The 22,624-nt window shown below is 43.3% G+C and overlaps 1 protein-coding gene across 2 annotated transcripts in view; it reads right to left on the reverse strand.

Annotated features, from left to right (window-relative positions):
* Window positions 1-9,809: 9,809 nt before the first annotated feature.
* FLT3 (fms related receptor tyrosine kinase 3) overlaps window positions 9,810-22,624 on the reverse strand; it is a 48,325-nt gene continuing 35,510 nt past the window's right edge. The window contains exons 16-23 of one of the 2 annotated variants that reach the window (XM_067562738.1): window positions 22,215-22,368; window positions 21,551-21,636; window positions 20,222-20,346; window positions 17,514-17,636; window positions 16,103-16,214; window positions 15,924-16,023; window positions 14,347-14,452; window positions 9,810-11,126 (exon numbers count right to left, since the gene is read on the reverse strand). In XM_067562738.1, coding sequence (XP_067418839.1) covers window positions 11,019-11,126; window positions 14,347-14,452; window positions 15,924-16,023; window positions 16,103-16,214; window positions 17,514-17,636; window positions 20,222-20,346; window positions 21,551-21,636; window positions 22,215-22,368 — 914 coding nt within the window. In that variant the 3' untranslated portion in view covers window positions 9,810-11,018. Of the gene's footprint in view, window positions 11,127-14,346; window positions 14,453-15,923; window positions 16,024-16,102; window positions 16,215-17,513; window positions 17,637-20,221; window positions 20,347-21,550; window positions 21,682-22,214; window positions 22,369-22,624 lie in introns of both variants that reach the window. The other variant, XM_067562737.1, reaches the window with a different exon arrangement.

The following is a 22,624-nucleotide window of genomic DNA, read 5'->3' on the forward strand; positions in this document are numbered from 1 at the left end:
TGACTGGCCCAGCAGGCCGTTGTCTTACCGCGTGGATTTATAATGGAAACAAAATATCCTTAGCAAACTCTGCTCTCTGCCTGGGACTAAGGAAGACAGAATACAAAAGCAATCGTTGGCTCAGCTTGAAAATTAGATCTGTAAACAGATCCTCCGTTCAAACTCGAAATCTAGCCGAACTGAGCCTAACATTTCCTTTACCATTTGACAGAAAAATGTCTTTGCCCCGCAGGAGTAAAACAAACCACCTCCCGCCAGTGTAAAATTCAGCGGCGGGTTTATGTGACCCATGGAATTATGCCTGTGATCTAGGAGAGCTCGCCTTGCCCCCGAGAGTCCCCTGCAGTGCGAGGGGACAAGGCTTTTAACCTCTCCAGGGCTCGTGTGAACGGATCCCAGGGGCTGGCTCTGAAACTGACGAGCTGGGGTTTGAGCTCAGTCCAGGGAGGCCGGTTTGCCCGAGGCAGAGCTGCAGTGCCGAGTCCCCTAACCACAAGGGATGATCTGGCTCTTGTCCCTCATTCTGGCGGCGTCAGGGAAGGGAAGCGGGCTGTATCTGTCCGCTGGAGGCTCAGCCTTTGGCGTGGGGAGCTGCCCGGTTCTGCATGGTCCGGGACTCGGCTGCCACCTTCCCACTCGCCAGCCCCTCCAGGTCAGAGAGTCAGTCAAGATCCTCTCCTTACCTGCAGACCCCACTGCCGATGGCTACGATCACTGTGCGTACAACCCGACAGGCTGCTCTTTCCCTACATTGAGTCCGGATTAGCTAGTGATCTTTTCTCCTGGTCATTAACACGCGCTTCTTTCGCTGGGCACCCGGGCGGCGGAATCGGGTCGCTAACATAGGCGTGTATGCATTGCCACTAATGGGACTGCTGGGGGAAGGGGACCCTCCCCCGGGACTCTCCCGGAGATGCTACGCTCTGCTCCAGGGGCTTTGTTTGCAAGGGGAAAATAACTGTTTTAAAGTCCTCGGTGGCCAGGCAGGAGAAGAAAAGGCGGAACCGTGTGTTAGTCCGAGCTGTGGAATTTATGGCTCCCCCTAAGCACAGCCGTGATAAGAAGTTAAAATCGCATCTCGGATCTCTTCAAGCTGGCTGCCCCCGAGGCTTTGATGTAGATTAAGTTGCAGAAGAAGCCAATACTTTTACCGTGGGGTTGATATTAGGGGTTGTTTAAATACATGCCGAGGGTCGGCTTAGATGCCAAGCGTTTGCTCGCCTGCTTCAGTTACAAGTGTGTGCAAACCAAATACTGAAGGAAAACGCGGCTGCATTTCATTTCGCTAAAACCAAGCACCGTTTAGTTGGTTTTTTCCCCTGACATCAGCTTTTTATTTTCCTTATAGAGAATTATCCCTCCCCCCTGCCACCCCCGTTCAACCCACATGGCGATATTTTGGTGGTTCCCGCCTTGCAGTAAAACGTGGGGCTATTTTAGATGCCGGTCTCTGAAGGACATTTGCCGGGTTACTCATTGGATAATTTCTCTTTAGACAGGGGGGGCAAGTGTCTGCCCGTTCGGCTGAGGTTCTCCTAGACTCCCTGGGAGCGAACAGGAACATACACGAAGCGCAGATGGTGGCCGCAGGGTTTGCTCTGAAATAGGAAAGCAGTGCCCGTGAATTTAGTACCGAAGCCAGCCTGCGATGGCATCTCTATTGATCAGACACCTCCCGCCGTAATCGACGTTGGGCTGGATGCGGAGTCAGACTCTGCTGCAGTCTGCACCTAACTCGATCGACTTCAGCGGCCCCTCTTCGGATTTACACCAAGATCCGAAGGCCCGCTCCCCATTGAAACCCTTGCCACAAATCCCACGGACTGAGCCGGTGCAGAGCCGCCGGGCGGAATCGAGCCCCTGGTCTCTGCTGTGGTGGCTGGTGAACCTGGGGGGGGGGGGGGGGGGGGCTCGTGGCTCAGAAGGAAATGAACGAAGCCACCCGCGCGTCTCTGTGCCCGTCTTGAAAGAGGACTGTCAGGAAAGCCGCTCAGCTCCAGAGCCCAGAAGAGGGACTCGTGAAACGCAGGGCAGGTTGGGCACTCAAGCCAGCGCCAGCCGCCTGCTCGCTAGCGATTGCCAAAGCAATTCACAGCAGCCGTGACAAGACTCCCCCCCGCCCCCCGCCCCAGGATCGGCCTCCCGCCTTTCCTCTACAGACCTGTGCCTGCAGCCGCCATGGTCCTCACCTCCATGCAAAGGGACACGCAGGGCGCCTTCCCCGCCCTGGGCCCGATCCAGCAGCTTGGCGTGTGCGCACGGGGGTTAAAAAGAACCAGGACCGTTTTCGGAATATTAGTCCACCCTGCTCACTTGCGGTAGAGGGTCTGAGTTTCAGATGTAAATACCGCCCAGGCTTCTCCCGTCACAGGGCCTTTCCACCTCCCCTGTCACCTGGAGAGTAGCACAAGACTGAGCCCCCATTCTCTGGCCCCAGCGGTACAGCGGCATGTCTCCGTGGAAAGCCACCGTGTCGGGCGGGCCTACAATCGGTGTGAAAGGGAATCTAGTGTGAGGGACCCAAAGCCAGGACTCCAGGAACTACACCGTATTCGATATTAATACGCTGCTTTTCATCCCAGCGTGTTATACTGCTTTACAAAGGTGCCTAGAACGTTTGCATCCGTATTTTACACATGGGCAAACTGAGGCACGGAGCTCTGTAACGCGCAGGCCATCACTAGTAGAGAACTGACAAAACAGCTGACGTTTCCCGACTGGCAGGGCAGGCGGACACTAGACTAGCAGGAACCAAGCTCTCTGGCGACTAACGCCTAGGATAATTTTGCTAGTGGTTTTATATTGACTCCATTCCCCAGGAAAACTGACTATTTAGACAAGACTATCTAGAAAGATTGGACATACACAAGTCCATGGGGCCAGATGCAATGCACGGAGGGTGCTGAAAGCTAGTGGCAATTGGGGGAAGTCCCTGATGACTGGAAAAAAGCAAATATAGTGCCCATCTTCAAGAAAGGGAGGAAAGAGGATCCAGGGAACTACAGATCGGTCAGCCTCACATCAATCCCTGGAAAAATCATGGAGCAGGTTCTCAAGGAATCCATTTTAAGGCACTTGGAAGAAAGGAAGGTGATCAGGAACAGTCAACAGGGATTCACCAAGAGAAAATCATGCCTGACCAACCTGATTGCTTTCTATGAAGAAGTGACTGGATCTGTGGATGTGGGGAAAGGGGTGGACGTGATATACCTGGACTTTAGCAAAGTTTTAGATATGGTCTCTCACAGTATTCTTATCAGCAAGATAAAGAAGTATGGGTTGGATGAATGGACTATAAAATGGATAGAGAGCTGGCTAGAGCATAGGGCTCAACGAGTAGTGATCAATGGCTCCATGTCTAGTTGGCAGCCGGTAACAAGTAGAGTGCCCCAGGTGTCGGTCCTGGGGCCAGTTTTGTTCAACATCTTCATTAATGATCTGGAGGATGGGGTAGATTGCACCCTCAGCAAGTTTGCAGATGACACTAAGCTACGGGAAGTGGTAGATACCTTGGAAGGTAGGGATAGGATACAGAAGAACCTAAACAAACTGGAGGATTGGGCCAAAAGAAATCTGATGAGGTTCAACAAGGACAAGTGTAGAGTCCTGCACTTAGGATGGAAGAATCCTATGCACAGCTACAGACTGGGGACCGATGGGCTAGGCAGAAGTTCTGCAGAAAAGGACCTGGGGGTTATAGTGGATAAGAAGCTGGATATGAGTCAGCAGTGTGCCCTGGTTGCCAAGAAGGCTAATAGCATATTGGGCTGCATTAGTAGGAGCATTGCCAGCAGATTGCGGGAAGTGATCATTCCCCTCTATTCGGCATTGGTGAGGCCGCATTTGGAGTATTGTGTCCAGTTTTGGGTCCCCCACTACAAAAAGGATGTGGAGAAGTTGGAGAGAGTCCAGCGGAGGGAAACAAAAATGACTGGGGGGCTGGAGCACAAGACTTATGAGGAGAGGCTGAGGGAACTAGGCTTGTTTAGTCTGCAGAAGAGAAGAAGGAAGGGGGATTTGATAGCAGGCTTTAACTACCTGAAAGGAGGTTCCAGGGAGGATGGAGCTAGGCTGTTCTCAGTGGTGGCAGATGACAGAACAAGGAGCAATGGTGTCAAGTTGCAGTGGGGGAGGTCTAGGTTGGACATTAGGAAAAAGTTTTTCACTAGGAGTGTGGTGAAGCACTGGAATAGGTTACCTAGGGAAGTGGTGGAATCTCCATCTTTGGAGGTTTTTAAACTGCAGTTTGACAAAGCCCTGGCTGGGATTATTTAGCTAAGGTTAGTCCCGGTTAGTCCTGCTTTGAGCAGGGGGTTGGACTAGATGACCACCTGAGGTCCCTTCCAACCCTATGATTCTCTGATCCTATGAAAACATGAAATCCCAGCTGTAAAATGGTTTGTAAACATCTAGATCACTATCTGCTGCAAACTCCCAGGGTATCCTTCTCTCAGATGAAGTAAATCATTATGACTTAATTAATTAACAACAATTGTCTTTATTTTCTATAGTGTCTTCCATAGCAAGAGAATTTGCAGTGCATTCTCCACAGTTGCATCTTGCTTGACAGCATCTCCCTCAATGTTCAGACCCCATTCTGCAATCCCTTATGCTAAGGGAGGGAATGAAACCATTCCCATGAGTATGGATTGCTCGCCTGAGTAAAGGTTTGCAGGACTGGGGCTTGTATAAGACTGTGATTCTATTTGACTTTTAACACCATTGCACTGCCATGGTACCACTACTAGTACCAGAATTATTCCTCTTAAAGAGTATCTGAATTCCTATTGGACTTTAATGGGAGCAGGTTCAGGCTCAGTCAGAATTATAGCAATAGCTATGAGTGGATGCTATAGCTAAAACGTTTACATTATAACCTCCTGATTTAACTGGCTCATAATTATGCAAAATATTCTTCTCTGAGGATGAAATTTTCCATGCTTTTTTCTCTGCTCCCAAGCCTCTCTTTCTTTCTTTCTTTCTTTCTTTCTTTCTTTGTGTTCTTTATTTCTGGGCTACATGAAGATGAAAACAAAATTCTTATGGGGCCCAAAGCTGTTCTCATTGAAACCTAAGGACAAATTCCCGTCGGCTTCCATGGGAGCAGGATCAGACCTCTGTTTCCTATTCTAACCACCGGCTTTCCACGCAGTTCTATATTATGATCTAATGTGTCCATCTAGGCACCAGCACCCCTGGGAGGTGGCTAAAGTAGTTTTATTTCCCCTTTTTACACATCTGGAGAACTGAGGCAGAGACCCTTATCCAAGGCCCCAGAAAGAGTAAGGGACACAACTAACCTTAGAACTCAAATGTATTGAATCCAAGAGGCCGGTTCTGTCTCTGGACCATACTGCCCTCCTCAGGCTACCTTTCACAAAATAAGTTGGCTGAACTCTAAATTCAGGCATAGCAGGGATTTAACCTTCAGTAAAGTACGGTTTTAGGTTGCAAAATGAGGACTATTTGAAAATGCCGTTTGGAACTTCTTGGGCTTGAGTCTGCACTTCTTGTGCATCTGACTTCAACAAGAGTTATTTATGTCCTGTAAGGGGAGAATAAGGCCCTGGCAAAACAAGTGAGAAAGAATTACCACCCCATATTCAGCACGAGAAACTGGGAAAACACAGATTGTGTAAGTGACTTGCTCAAGTTCTCACAGTGGCAAAGAAAAAGCAAAAACCAAACAAACAATCCCCCGCCCAAACAAAAAACATACACCTCTCCCTCCACCCCAGAATACAGGCGTTCCAGTGCCCCAGTCCAATGTCTATACCACTAGACACTCCCCTGCTTCTATGTAGAAAGTTTAGCTGAATAATAAACCTATAGAACCAAACACTGCCCCGAGTTACACCCAAGATAGGAATAATTGTAACGAGGGGGCAGAATTTATCCGTATCAATCAATCATATCAAAGAGAATGAAAGAAATGGGTCATCTTGAATGACCAACACATTAAGCAGCCATACTGGATTTGGACAAAAAGTCCCAAGGCAGAGTTATTTAAAATAATTCATTTCTTATTGTATTCAGTTACATGATTTTAAAATGTTAATGTTGATTATTGAGGGCAATTGACCTTACCTGGGTGGAATACGGAGAGCAGGGGAGCAGGTTTTTGTGAGGATTAACTAAGTTATGTTTGTACAAAACTTTAGACATGCAAAGAGCTGTATTATACACCATACATAAATTACTACGACTGTATGGTATTGGAGGGCTACCCCGAAGAGAAAAATTTAAAAAGTGATCTTAGGGCGCCACCTAGTGCTCAAGATTAAAACAATGATTGGGGAGGTGGGCCTGGCTTTTCTGCGTCTGGTCAGCTTCCAGACTGCTGCACTGGGCAGCACAGTATGGGGGAAGGTGAGCAGCTCTTAGTGGTGTAAAGAAGAGGCTCAGGACTATTTAGAAAAGCTGGACATGCACAAATCCATGGGGCCGGATGCAATGCATCAGAGGTTGCTGAAGGAGTTGGCTGATGTGAGAGCAGAGCCATTATCTTTGAAAACTGGTGGTGATCAGGGGAGGACTGGGACAATTAGAAAAAGGCAAATATAGTGCCCATCTTCGAAAAAGAGAAGGAGGAGGATCTGGGGAACTACAGACTGGTCAGCCTCACCTGAGTCCTCAGAAAAATCATGGAGCAGGTCACAAGGAATCCTTTTTGAAGAACTTGGAGGAGAGGAAGCTGATCAGGAACAGTCAGCACGGATTCACCAAGAGCAAGTCATGCCTGACCAACCTGATTGCTTCTATGATGAGATGACTGGCTCTGTGGGTGTGGGGAAAGTGGTGGACGTGATATACCTGGACTTTAGCAAAGCTTTTGATACAGTCTCCCACCGTATTCTTATCAGCAAGTTAAAGTATGGGTTGGGTGAATGGACTATAAGATTGATAGAAAGCTGAATGGATCATCAGGCTCAACAGGTTGTGATCAACAGCTTGACATCTAGTTGGCAGCTGGTAACAAGCAGAGTGCCCCACGGGTCAATCTTGCGGCCGGTTTTGTTTAACATCTTCATTAATGATCTGGAGGATGGGGTGGATTGCACCCTCAGCAAGTTTGCAGATGACACTAAGATGGGGGGAGTGGTAGATATGCTGGAGGGCAGGGATAGGATACAGAGTGACCTAGACAAATTGGAGGATTGGGCCAAAATAAATCTGATGAGGTTGAACAAGGACAAGTGCAGAGTTCTGCACTTAGGATGGAAGAATCCCATGTACTGCTACAGACTGGGGACCAACTGGCTAAGCAGCAGTTCTGCAGAAAAGGATCTGGGGGTTACAGTGGACAAAAGCTGGATATGAGTCAAAGAAGGCTAACGGCATATTGGGTTGCATTAGTAGGAGCATTGCCAGCAGATCGAGGAAAGTGATTATTCCCCTCTATTCGGCACTGGTGAGGCCTCATTTGCAGTACTGTGTCCAATTTTGGGCTCCCCACTACAGAAAGGATGTGCATAAATTGGAGAGAGTCCAATGTAGGGAAATGATTAGGAGGCTGGAGCACATGACTTATGAGAAGAGTCTGAGGGAACTAGGCTTGTTTAGTCTGCAGAAGAGAAGAGTGAGGGGGGATTTGATAGAGGCCTTCAACTACCTGAAGGAGGGTTCCAGAGAGGATGGAACTAGGCTGTTCTCAGTGATAGCAGATGACAGAACAAGGAGGAATGGTCTCAAGTTGCAGTGGGGGAGGCCTAGGTTGGATATCAGGAAAAACTTTTTCAGTAGGAGGGTGGTGAAGCACTGGAATGGTTTACCTAGGCAGATGGTGGAATCTCCATCTGTAGAGGTTTTTAAGGCCTGGCTTGACAAAGCCCTGACTGGGATGATTTAGTTGGGGTCGGTCCTGCTTTGAGCAGGGGGTTGAACTAGATGACCTCCTGAGGTCCCTTCCATCCCTAATCTTCTGATTCTCCTGTGATTCTATGACTCTATGAAACTGAGGTATGTCTATTTGAGGGGTGAGGGAACCCTCTCTTGTCGATGATAATTTTCATAGCTGTTTACAAAAGTATGTAAAAGTCTGGCTAATTCGACAAGGGTCATTTGATACTGCCCAGAAGCAGAAAAATAAAATAAATATATTGTATTACAGCAGTGCCTAGGAACCTCAGTCATGAAGACTAGGGGGAGTTTTGAGTGCATCTTGTACTTTTATTTGGCTTATCGTATTTTTTAGTGTTCTGTGTTTCACAATGGTTTTTTTAAGGCAAGGAGAATATAAGATGCTTTTTATGATAGCGGAGCCAATTGATTTTTACACCTTTGTTATCATTTTTTTTTTTTTTTTTTTTTGTGCTCTGGCAGAATCACTCCTGTTCAAATGCTTTTTAGCTGTAATGGTTCTTCTGAAGTTTTCAGCTCTCTCTCATCTCTCTAGCAGGTACTTTCACTAGAAAGATGGTTCCATACACTTTGATGTCTCATAATCCTCTGGGCATCTCCACTGATCTTTATTTAAAGTTATAAAGTCCATCCTGTGTAGAACATAGCTATTTTAAGTATTTATATGGCCCCTTTCACAGCAGTATATGAGTCCCTCACAATCGTTAATGTATTCATCTTCATAACAACCTTGTGAGTTAGGAAAGTGATATCATCCTTATTTAACAGATGCGGAACGGAGGTACCAAGAAGCTACAAGTAACTAGCCCAAGATCATACAGGAAATCTGTAGCAGAGGAAGAAATTGAACATTGATCTTCTAAGCGCTAGGCTAGGACCCTAACCACTGAGCCATCCTTCCTCTCAACCCTAGCTTTTTGTTTTGTTATCCCTTATTAAGGAGAAATGTCTTTGCCATTCTAGTCCCAGCTGGGATGAAATGCAGGAAAAGTTCACAAGAAACAAAATGATATATTACTCCCTCCTCACCCCAGAAGCCCTGATAGGCAGTAGGAATTACTCAAATAGCATTTTAGCTGCACAAAGTACATGTGACTATTACCTTTTCTCACTATCAGATTGCAGTGTTTTGACACTCCTGTCATGAATCTTCTCTGGTCACTGTTGTGCACCTACATGTCACTGTATAACACCCAACATGTTTAACACCAAGGTTAACATTTCTTTTGAGAGAGAGAATTGTAAAACAGCCATTTAAAGGGGGCTCTATTGTGGTTTTGCACAAGCCTATGAATGGGCTGGCACTTGGCTGTGCAGAACCAGTAACATCCAGGGAAGGAATTTTGGCTCTAAATGCCACTATTTGCTCTCTGAGCTCAGCTCTGCTCCAGCCATTCCTCACTCTCTGGAGGAGGGAATAGCAGACGTGCTGCACTTACTTACTGCTGTGTGCTCAGATCCAAGATCCAGGTAGCCCATGCAAGATAGTAAAGGCGGTTCTAATTCTTCTGTGTTCAATGCAGGGCACAATCTTACCCAAAATGTTTATATACACAGGTGTGTGCTATATATAGCAGGTAACATGAATGGCATGCACTTCATGCACAGTTTATCCCATAGATCAGTGTTGAGAAACACTGCCACAGATCTCTAAAAATCATAATGGCTGAAAACTTGTCCAAATTGCTCTCTCTATATGTGGAAGGCTCCCAACAGCATTTCTTTTCATCTGTTTTTAAGATGTGTGTTCAACCATAGTGCAGTCCCTTTTCTGAGCATTTTGAAACTATTATTTCCATAAATTGAAAAAATGTTTTGAAATACACCAAGCGCGTTTGCCTTTTTGCAGAAACAAAAGAAAAATATATTTGAAAAGGTTTATTGCTACATTTGCATTTCAAAGATAGTCCTCAGCAGGATTTTATATCTGGTATAAAACATTCCCATCTGATAATTCAACAATAAACGTTAACCAAGACATACAATGCATAATTGCTGTATTTAAACAGATTTATTAATCATTGTCAGAGCTTTGTTAGTAAATAGCAGCTTAATTTATGGGATAACATTTAATCAAAAGAACGCGTAGGTGTAGGTGTATACCTACTGAAGTTACCAAAGAAAGTTCTGAACGTGGTTAGAAATTCTTATAGGCAGAAAGAGAAACATGGTGAAAGAAGCACATTCTCTTCTTGATTCACTGGGAGTTATGTGCACATCTCTCATTAACAGTCATAGAAGTTGCACCAATACATCCCATAACATCAAAAGGAAAATAATATCTCTCCAAATCTATATTAAGAGCAATCACATCAAGGATTTTTCTCATAGGAAAGCAGAAAAACAGATAGAGAGGTATATTCTCATCTCAGTGCAGTGGTATTTGTACATGTAACTCTCATTAAAACTACTGAGGATTGAACGGTTGCTGAATCATAGGGATGAGATTATACCCCTAACTTAATATAAAAAATAACCTAATTAAAAATGAAGCGTGCCCATTTGACAGAAGTACAAGAACTCAAGCTGTACATCGAACTGGAAATGTAAAGGAATGAAAAGATTCAAAATCAACTCAAAACCTTCTTGGTAATAATGGCCAACGTTTTCAAATGCTGGTGCTTAAAATCAGACATTTAAATCAAAGTGGCCTGATTTGCAAAGATACTGAGTACTCTCAATCTTCCTTGAGTTCAGCAGGAGCTGTGTGTGAGCCACACTTCTAAAAAATCAGATCGCTAGGATTCAGGGACCCAACTTGAAGCATGCAAGTTTGAAAATACCTCAGATTTTCACATTTGCTTACAATACAGCATACAATAGTTTGAATGTAATGCCTTGATTAAATACGGTTTCCATAAAACTGTTACTGGGATATTTTCAGTTGTAGATGCATGAAAAAGTCATTGGCTAAAAATTCATACTACTTCTGGCTTGTGGTAAATGCCTTTTCTGGATTTAAAATAATGAATTTTAATAAAGTTTCCCTTTGAAGTACGAGGATGATGGACTTGCCTGTAAGAAACTCTAATATAGCAGCAGCTAATAATCTGTTTTCTTATAGTGGTGACATAAAACATTAATCATAGATAGAGCTTATATGAATTTCTAGGTAAAGTCTAGAAACTGAATTACTTTTTGATCTGATAATCTTCATCTTAGGATGTAATAGGGGATGGAAGGAGTTCATCTTCCCTGCTCACAGGGGCTCTGTTTTTGTAATTGGAAGGATGTGTAGAAATATTGCTCTCCATATTTTGATAGACCTATATATTAGAAAGGGAAAGTAAGTCATATTAATTACTGTTTGCGCTAAACACAACAAAGTACATTAGCATCCATTTTCCCCTCATAATACTGAATTTGCATATCTAAATTCAGTGTAACTATATTAGCAAAATGCACAGAAACAAGTAATACAATAATGAATACCAGCTGTAACAGTACAGGAGGGTAAATTAGCTAAGCACTCTCTTGTAAGATTAATAAACATCTAAGGCTATATTTTCAAAACTCATTGTCTGTGCCGGCCAAATATATGCAACATGTTTGTGCATGCAGTCTCCACATTTGTGCATGCAGATAGATAATTGCACACATACTTACTAATAGACTAGTTATAATATATCCACATTACATGACATTTTTGCATGAAAATGGATGCATGCTAATGTTTTAGCAGATGCAGTTCAGCTGCCAGCATCTTGAACATTTTTTCTCTAAATAATGTTACATTTTTAGGGGAAAAAAAATCTGTTTTACAAACCATGAGGTCAAATTCAAACCTTGCGGGGAAAGTGATCTGATCGCCACCTGGGAGACAGGTGAATTTAGTCCAAAATTCAGCAAAACATGTATGCATTGTTCAAGGATGTCCTTAAGTCCTATTGACGTAAGAAACCTGAAGAAAAGCAGTCTCCTGAAATGAGGAGATCTAGAAATAAAATTAAACATTTCAAGGGCTGTGCGTAAGAGCTGGATTTGGGTATTCCCTTTCACAAACGCATGGACCATGTCCTTGGCCTCTATGGCTATGATGTGTTACATACTTTACTGACTTTTGTTTTGGAGTTCAGGTAGAGTATATTCTCCACGACTGTTCCAGAGAGTTAGGCCTGGAATGGAGATCTGCCGTGCACCACAACAAAGGTTCAATCCCACAAAGTGCTGAGCACTTTGGCCTCAGTACAGCAAAGCACTTCAGCATGTGATTGATTTAAGCACCTGAAAAGTCCCATTGACTTTAACAGGACGAGTCACCTGCTTCAAGTTAAGCATGTGCTGGTGTGTTTTGCTGGATCAGAGCTAAAGTGTTCAACTCCTTGCAGGATTGAGTCCCTACTACCTGCTTTCCCTTTAGATTTTCCAATGATATTGTGTCAATAAGCCGGAACTTGGCCTCAGAGTTGTACACAATAAACAGGTCAAGTATATGCAGTGTAATGCAGTTGCAGCCATGTGGGTCCCAGGATATTAGAGAGACAGGCTTGAAAGCTGGTCTCTCTCACCAATAGAAATTGGTCTAACAAAATATATTTCCTCACCCACCTTGTCTCAGAGGTCAAGTATACGTTTATTTTATATGATTGGCTCTTCTTTACCTTTGACCCTGGGTATCTGTGAAGAACTGAGAGTAGATCTACTCTCACAGCACCTCCTGCTTCTCTGGAGGGGTGAAGTCAGCCCACAAGTGGTCTTCTGAAGACCCCTGCTTTCAGAGGAGGGAGACTGGGTCATGACTGACCTCTCCTCCCATTTCCTCACTGCTTTGGTGGAAGGCAGAAGGGGGATTGCACTTTGAGGTCCCTTCTTAACCTCACCCATTACACACACAGGAGAGGATCCTCACTGCATGAGTCCTAGAAGCACACATCACCTCATGGGATGAGTGCACTGGAAATTCAGACAACGTGAACATTGAAATTGATTTTTAATTATATGTCATTTTCTATATTTAATTTCTAGTAATGATCATTTGTAATAGTGCTGCCTACTGCACACAGTTTCCTATCAACCAGTATCACACAGGTTATCTATAATTCTGTTCAAGTTCTTATATTGCCCCCATCTCCATCGAATCTGACCACCTTCCAGAAGTGCCTTAAGTGACATGACTAGCATTTGTCATGTGTATAAGACAACAAAAACATCAAGAAAATACTGGAAAAGCAATAACACATTAAGGGCTTGATATCAACAGCCAGGAAATAGGCTAGATTGTTTGTAACCATTTTGTATATTGCTGCCATCTTAATTAAGTGATAGTGCTGTGATAATGACAGCAATGTGATAGTGCATCCAAGCTATTTTTCAACAAAAATGTGGAATAGTAGCAATAAACATTCAGCCCCTGTGGGAAATTCTTCCCCAGAGGGAAAGATATCCCAGCTGATAAAAGGTGCTCAGACAAAAAAGTGTCTCTTTTATTTCAACAGTGGAACTTCATCTCTGGACTTCAATGCAACCCTCCTGCAAAAGATCACATGCAACATAAAGACCCTTGTCCCTCTGTACAGTTAATCCCCATTGGCGAGCGGCCATTAGTGAAGACAGTACATGCACTCTACTGAGCATGCTCAATGAGTCTATTGAGAGCAACAAAAGGAAAAGAAACCCTTTCTGGTTAAATTAATGACTGCTGCCAAGCCTACTGCTGCAGAAAGGTTTATGGCAGAAACAGTAAGATTAATTTATAATCAGAAGAAAGCTCATCAAGGACACTTCATACTTGACATTTGTTTGGCCAGCTAGGTGGAGGAAGCCAGTCGAGAACCTATGGCTTTGAAAGGAGTCAGTTCATCTTTTCACTGGGATAACTTTTTGGGGAGAGAAAGTAAGTGCCTCTAGGATCCTCCATATTCCCATTCGTCAGCTTCAGGACGACACGGTTCCATTTAAGGAGGGTTGACTATCGCTCCCTCCAGACCCTGTCAACGTTAGTTGGTCTGGCAGAGGTTGTCATTTGAGAATGACATACGGCCCTGCCTCCTCAAGGACTTGAGCATGTTGCACTCCCGGCTCCTGACAGACCCTGCCATATGTCCTAAACATTGAGCCCCGCACACAGCAGCCATCAGCATTGGCAGTGGACCACAAAGCCAGCTGCATTAGTTTTTACAAAAGGGGATCTAGTTTCTGTTGGCACAGAGAGACAGTTTGTGGCCTTCCTGCAGTGGACTGGAGAAATAGGCAAGAAAGAGGAAGTCCTAATGTCCCAAGTGGTTTATTAGAGTAACACACAGAAATTTCTGCAAAAATAATTCCTTCTAAGTCTCAGCTAAGTCCTCTGTGAACAGCTCAGCAAGGGGAAGAAACCAGCTCCACGACTTTCTAGGGTTTCCCTGGGGGAAAACAGGATCCTTTCTAATGATGTGGGCCACCAGTAGGAACCATTATTTCCAAACATCTGATTCCGGACACTACAAGATATATTTAAAACACAGAACAGCAAAAGGGAGCATTTTTCCTGTTTGCATGATTACATACCGCTCCTTCTGCATCAGCCAGCTGACGTGCTAAAAGGGAACGCAGCTGTGAAAAGGAGGGCCGTTTTCTAGAGTCAAGAGCCCAGCAGGATTGCATTACCAAGTATCTGCAGGAAGAACAGAAGAAATACGTGACAATTTCCAAAGAAAATAGTTAAATACTGTGGTAACTGACACTACAGAAATGCCAAAGATCAACAGACAGACTGTATTATGGAGTACCAGAAAGATGTTGATACAGAATTCAGGTTAGATTGATTTGTTCAGAAAGATGAATAAAAAGAATGAGAATACATACATTAAACTCTGTAGTTTGCTCCTTGAAGTCAATGGCAAATCTCCTGTTGGACTTCATGGTGGCCAGTTGTTACTTACTTATCATGTTACATATCACTTATCATGTGACGCATGATTCATGTGTTAACATGAATAGGTATAACCTCCGCATAGAGACAACTAGGAGAACATTTCCCTCCTAAGAAACGGTGGACTGCGTATATGGGGCTGATCCTGCTCCCATTTAAGTGAATGTCATGGTCATATAATCACCATAGGAATCTTTATGGAGCATAACCCTGCAAAAGCCTTTATGCAGTTTAAATTAAGTCCACACAGAGTTTATAATCTACACAGGAGTCCATACAATGTTTGTAATCTCTGCAGAAGTCCTTTGAGAATTTATAAGATCAACATAAGTCCTTGTGGGCCTTATAAATTCTACAGACATCCCTGCTGGGCTCATAAACATTGTAATGTATACATGAAACTTCCCAGACATTACAATAGCCATAGGCAAAGCTTGAAGACTTTGCAATGCCCATATCTTTGCAATACATGTATCTGGACTCCTGGATATCAACATGTCTACCAGCTGTCCCAGTAAATGTCCAAATGTCTGCAATGGGAAGCCCAGAGAAACTAAAATCCTTCCCTTTCTTTCATGCTCAATGTCTTCCAGCCCTCTGCATTCTTCCCTCTCTCCACTTTTGTCCCTTAGGATCCCTCCCCTTTGGCAAATCTCCATGAAATTTGAATATCCACATCAGACATCATGTTGATTGGAATACCCACACTAAGAAGCACAACAGTTATAATGTCCCTGCATCTTCTGTCTGCTGCTCACACCCAAACTCATTTGTGTTATCACTTGTTTCTACTAAAGGCACTGATGACTCTAGACACAGCTGGGTTTTCTTTATTTAGTATCTAAAATGGATTTTGAGTAACCTTTACTTTCAAAAGTAAAAACCCTACATGAACTGAGCTCAAGATTCTGAAATGCCCGTCCAAGAGGAAGTTTTCTGAGAATGGAAGGACCAATTGAATACAGGTATAGTAAATTGATCCTTTCAAACAAATATAATGTTCACTGCTGATAATTTCGGCTTCTGGACAAAAGCTACATTAACAAATATCCTTCACTAGAGTTAGAGAAAGAAGTGATTTTGCCTTGCATATCTCGTTTAGGCAGGATAGAGGGCAAAGGAGTGGAATAAATATAAATGTAGCATTAGGAAAAATAATTACTTGGTTAACAATTAATCCCCAGCCTAAGCAGTATTCAGAACATGAACTTACATTTCTTCTGTAGCATAAAATGGCTGGTCCATTTTAAATCCATTTTGAATGAGTTTGTAGAAGTTTGAATCAACCTGAATTCCCGGGTAAGGATTCACGCCTATGAAAAATATTTGGAAATATTAGCATGCAGCAGGCTAGGGAAAAGTGGTGCTCTTCTGCTATAATACAGAACATACCAAGAGAGAATATTTCCCACAGTAATATTCCATAAGACCAGACATCACTCTTAATTGTGTATATCCTGTCAAATAAGCTTTCAGGAGCCATCCATTTTACTGGTAACCGAGCCTGTACAAAGAGATGAAAAAGGAGTTTTCTTAGTGCTTTCTATACATGGTAAAGCTGACTCCTTAGAGCGCTCCCTGCCCATGTACAATCAAAGTCTGCTTGCAGACAGAAAAATAGAGACTCATTTTAAATAGGTGCTGCAAACAGCTCATCTAGTTGCAGGCGAGGCTACTGTCTGACATATTATCAGATCGTTTGCCTTCTGTGAGCTACAGTGTCACAATTCTCACTTTGCTACACAGGAGATTAAGGCCCCCTCTGACTCCTCTTTTTGGCATTGCTCAGAATGTGATGTTGGCCATGGGGAGGAGAGCAGGGACTACTTGCTACTCCCTGCTCTGAGCAAGCTGACAGGGAGGGAGTGGAGAAGGCAGGAAGTGGGAGGAGCTCTGGTTTGACACCTTACTCACTTCCCCGAATAGCCAGCTGGGGTGAAGTAACTTGCTCCGCCCCCAGACCAATGGGGACTCAGGAAAGGAGCTGTGAGTCTCTGCCAGTTTCTTCTCTGGCCTGCTCCTGGGCTGGTGCAGCTATGTGCTGACTCTTTCCTGGGGCAGGTGGTAAGGTTACAATCTAGTTTTATGTAACTAGAGAGCTGATTAACAAAGTTCTTTGCGTGGTTCGCTTGGCATACTCCATGCCTGGCAAACCTCACCCAAGTCCTCATTCTCACACAGATCCAAGGCACCATGCTGGGGCTCCCGAAATATTCTTAAGTGGGGCCACAGAACTTTGTTTTCTACCCTACACATCCCTATCCTCACATGCCTCCCTAAGCCTTTACATCAGTCTAAAATAATACACTTATTAACAGAGCAAGCTCTAATTATCCCTCCCCGCCAAAAGTTTCCCCATGTTGGGAGCGCCTGTTGAAATCAACGATGACTCAGTGTCCATTCTTTTCTAAGATCTTGCTTCCTTTACCCTTCTTCTATAGTATATGAAACGGAGCGGGTTTTATAATGTGCTGGTTATGCCATATTAACTTCCATACAGTGACTTCCTTGGAGATATTCTGCTTTGCACCAGCTGAGGATCTGGCCCACAACATTGTATTTTCAAGGTAACTAATGTTTAGATTGCTATACTAGCATTTGCAGGGGCCGGTCCAAATCTGGCTAATTAGGTTATACTGAATCTACTATTTTTATTTGCCAAGGGCTAGAAAACGTTCCAGTGACACAGTGAGGTTACTGTATTGTATGTCCAGCTACATGTATATCTAACAGGTAGTATAGCTCAACAGTTCTTTATAGTTTTTACAATTATGTGAAAAATGTAAAGTAGGCACAAGCTTACATTGCCTCTGATGACGTAGTTAGAGTCATTCATTATATCTCTAGCTAGGCCAAAGTCACATATTTTCACTACTTTTCCAAGGGTCACTAATACATTCCTGGCAGCCAGGTCTCTGTGAATGCACTGTAAAGAAAGAATGGGTTAGTTTCATGCCTTGTTTTATAACAGATGGAAGTCGTTATGCATTGTTTGTGGCTTCATCTGAACAATCTTAAAATTTGCACCTTGGGCTGCATTCATGGAAAAGTGAAACAGCTTGTTTTTGCAGTGCTAACAACACATACAATGGAAGACAGGATGTCAGAACTAGTTTCATAGTTGCTAGTTGTTTATGGAATAATATTGGAATGGGAGAAGTCTGAGATTAGAGCTGTGAATGGCTTATTTAACTCTCCCCGCAGCAATTATCATTTCAGAGAAAAAACTCCCAGCAAAATACAGTTTGATTATATACTGGATAAACCTTAACCTTCAAAGGGCACCAGAATGCTAATACATAGCTTGAGCCACAGATGCTTTCTGTTTGACAGCTAGAGGCCTTATACTCCTCTTCATTTCTGCAAGCAAAAGGAACTGAAACCTGCATATCTGGGCTGGGAATGGTCCAAAAAAGGGGACTGCAGTAAGGTAAGGGGCTTGGAGGCAAGATATTCTCCACAGCATACATCCACTACTCCCCACACACCCAATCTGTAGTCATGTGGGTAGGTTCATTCTTTGTGCTACGTAGACACACACTCTGAGGGTTGAGTTTATAGTCAGGAGTATCCAGGGACCTCAAGCAACATGACTTCTCTACAAGTGGTTGAGTTGAGATCTGTAGGATGCCCTAAGGGCTGGGGAGTAGCCTTAGGTTCTCAGCACAGAGGTCCTTGCTGCTCCAGCAGATCCCACAAGATATCTGTAGGGATCACCGAGAACCCATGGGTTTAAGAAGTTGAACCTTTGGCCTCTTCCACTGATGCTAACTCTGCCCCGTGACAGAAGAATGAGGTGTTTCCAACCCCCTTCAGAAGGAACTGGAACTCAAAAATTCAAGAAATGATTTGCAATTGATTTTTCTTTGGCCAAAAGGCAGAGCAGGCTGGGATTGCCTAGTCTGAATTTGTACGTTAAGTGCTAAAGTGGAAAATGATCATTGTCTATAGGTTGATTATACTGATTGCAGTAACAGAAACAGATAGACACAGTGAGTGAGATCATGCATTGGCCAAAGAGAAATATACATACCTGAGCAAGTGGCAGCACAGTTGCCTATCCCTGGCTGCCTATAGGGTGCATTTACTATTATTCCTACAAGCACACAGATGTAGCTACATTTAGATTTTGGATTCTAGGAGACATATCATGGCCAGCTCCACGCTCCTCCCATGTCATGTCCTCTTCTACTCCCATACAAGGCACGGCCAAACCTTGAGGGGCAGAGGGCATGAGTTGAGCACGTGTGTGTTTTCATGTAAACATGTACAGGGCACATACTGATATTTGGGCACCTACAATAGCTCCTTGTGCCCTGGGAGGAGAGGGACAGAGGGTAAGCAAATTTGGCATTGTCCTGAACGGAGTAGAAGAGGGGAGAAGAAAGACTTTGTGCAACCCAGAAGGTTCCAGATAGATGGCAGGTATGAAACCAGCAGTGTGCATCCAGCACAAATCACTGCAGGGTGGGCAAATATCTGGTTCACTCCATTTGCACCCCACCTGGTGCAATGGTGAACAAGCTGAAAAAGGGGGCATGGTATGAGCAGAGAGTGGATGTCACAATTAATTTTCATCAGATTGCAGACCCCAACCTCAGGTGCACAATAGTCATTTTGTTAACTAACAATTAACTCCTCCAGTCTCAGGAACCACTGGGAATCTGCCTTAGGTAGGTGGTGACAAACAGGATATAGAACAGACCCAACACTTGTTGAGGGGCATATTTATTTTCCTTCTGCTAATGCACATCTTCCTCTTTATTTAGCTGGAGCAAAGATCTATCTCCTGGTGTGAGAGACAAACTACCTACACCCTGGCTTTTGCTCCATGTGGAATGATGCAGGACTAGCCCCAAAAGAGATGTGTGAAGCGATGATTGCTCCTGGGAGAGGGAAGAGCAGTGATCCTAGTTTCCATAAATTTCTATATATTGTTACTGAATAGTATAGGATTTATAATTTGCTTTTATTCGGGCTAGATTGTGCCTTGGACAATGTGCACCTGCAGGCGAGTAAGGAGGAGTAAGAACTCTCTTTTATACCTCTACACGAGAGTCTCAGACCATGGGTCCAGGTGTCCAGGAACAAGTGGGTGCTGTGTGTCCCAAAGTAGGTGGGCAGGAGTAAGTGGGGAGTGGGCGGAGCCTTGGCTGTGCTCCACAACTCATCAGCCATGCAACTGAACCCCCAACACACAGATGAGAATATTGCAATCTGCTGCTGGCACAGACCAGCAACAAATCAATAGTCCTCTAGAGCCAAGAGGAAGCAGGGAGGGAATTGTGCCTCAGAGAAGTACCCCCTGGGAAAGTGTAGCATATGCACCAGCCCTGGCACGCATTAAGGCACAATCTAGTGATATTTTATTTTTGTTATTTTAAGACCTTTAATAAAGATGTGGTTTAAACCTGTCACTTCACAGCTCTCTCTATCTCAGGCAGAGTTCTGTTACCTAGATTTGTCTTTGTATTCTTTGCTATCTAAGCACTGTTCACAGATTAAACATACCAATTTTGACTCAAGAAACTCCATTCCTTTGGCAACTTGATATGAGAAGCAGAGAAGATCCTCAAAAGTGAGCACATTGAAGTCCTCCTCTTCATACACCCTTCTATTTATATATTTAATTTCTTCTGAAAAACAAAAGCAGACTTTGGGCTGTGACTACCTGGGGACACTCAGGAAAGTTAAGATGAATTAGCTGAAGGTGTGAGGCTGAAGTCCATTAGTTAAAGTGCACAAAACCTCTGGATGGATGCTCTCATTCAGAAGTAAAGTAAAGCAAAGTTTCTGTAGCTTACTCCCCTTCTCCATTTATCTCAATGAATCATTACAATTGGTTTGTCCAATATAGCATCAAGAAGCATAATCAGGGCATTGTGCACTTATTCTTCTCACACAGATAAGGGAAAAGAGTCAAGAGTAGATATCTTCAAAGTCCAGTACCATTATTATTTCTATTACCGCTAGCCAATACATAAAACAATTATAAGCCGAATTCTGAGATCCTTAGTAAGCATTGGCTGAGTCCTTTATACTAGCAAATTCCTATTGGCTTCAATGAGAGCAGATCAAGATCTAAGACTTCAGTCAGAACTAGAACTAAACTAATACATGTGAGATACAATTTGCAACTTTACTTTTATTGTAACTGGGCAAAATTATGAGATCCTCTCTCTCTCTGTCTCGTGTGCATGCACACACACACACACACAGAGGTGATACTGATGTGATATCTGTGCAGCTTATGTGATAAAATGCATTTCTCTTTCACCTATAACCATCTTATCTGCTCTCTGCCAACTACTCCATGTCCTCTGGAACTATAGGACTTGTCTACAGGAGAAGGTTGCACTCGATTAAATTAAGTCATTTTTTTAAACCAATTTAGTTAAACCAGTGCAATTCTTTGGGTGGACACTCTTATTTTGGTTAAAGTGTGGCTTACTTCTGTTTAGTTTAAACTGATTCCTAATCAAGTTAAGCTAAACTAAAATAAGAGTGGCAACCCAGTCTTTTGCAGCTGTTTGTGTACATCAGTTTAAAATCACCCCTTTAGTTAAAGCCATGCAACTTTTTCATATTCACAAGGCCAAATTCCAATATTCCAAATCTCTGAAACAGGAATTTTAAAAAAAATCAACCCACCCTAACATTTTTTCCATCTTTCCAACCATGGAATAGCTATTCTCACCCCAATAAATAATCTGTCCCTACATTTTTACTACAATCTAGATCTGTTAATTTCTCTTTCTATATATACACACATCTCTAATACAAAAAGAGAACATTTGTATTTTACAATTGTTACTCAGAAGAAAATGCTTAATTTCTTACCTTCCTCTAAATATGATGCAATCCCGTTTGATTCAGAAGCCAGATCTGAGTCTTGCGTTAGTTGCATACCTCCAAAGTAATCCATTCTACACAATGAAATATATGATCCATTTTTTAATGCAGTTCCCTGTCTGGAGTAGGTGGCATATTTTAAAAAGTGGCTTACTTCAAATAAAATAATAATCTAAAATGCAAACTGCTTTATAGTGAAAAGCACGTCAGCTGCTGCCATTAAAACCTTTGGCATTGAATGATAATTTATTATATATATAGTATGACCCTTTTAAATGCCAGAATCCACAAAGGGGGTTTCATGATGTTTGTGGTGCAATCAGAAGAACTGCAGCAGAAACAGAACCAGTTTTTAGCCATTTGCCTGTGGGTTTCCTACAGAGAACCAAAGGTTAGTGTATGATGAGCTTGGAGCTCACTGAGGCTCTTGTTAAAGGACATTTCTCAATCACTCCTTAAGCCATATTTGTTTATTATACACCACTCCGCACCCTCAGCTCTTCAAAGGAATCACGCCAATTTACAGCAATTGAGGATCAGGCTCGAAGTGTGTATTTGCAAAGTGCTCTGGTACACATGACTGAGACATGATGTGTCAGTGCATGACTGATAATATGTTACTTATAATTAAAACTGTTACTGAACATTTTACCTGGAGTTTCGAGCCAAGGGGAAATTGTTGTAAAAGCTGAAATTGTGCTGTTTGAAGATATCTGTCCATGTCCGGTGAAATTTTTCTCTTTTGTTTCTTAAATAGTTCAGCAGGTCGCCATAGCAGCAGTATTCAAAAATCAAGTAAATTGGTCCTGAAATAGTTTGTAGAATGAATATCTATTACTGTCCGGGTACTGGATGTACTAAAGCAATCTTTCGGGAGAGGAAGGAGCTCCTCTGTATCCCTGGTGAAGCCCTAAGGGACTCTCATTTTCTCCCAATGTATGGTCTATATTACATGCCTGAACCTTATACAGTTTTCATATAAATAACTGGTACTGACGGATATGAGGCAAACAGCTCAAAACAGTTTGCCTGGCTAACATTCCCAGATGTGTGTCATCAAAG

Source organism: Emydura macquarii, unplaced genomic scaffold (assembly GCF_026122565.2).
Source record: "Emydura macquarii macquarii isolate MOO-44397 ecotype Brisbane River unplaced genomic scaffold, CSIRO-AGI_Emac_v2 contig_2473, whole genome shotgun sequence".
Classification (NCBI taxonomy): Eukaryota; Metazoa; Chordata; order Testudines; family Chelidae; genus Emydura; species Emydura macquarii.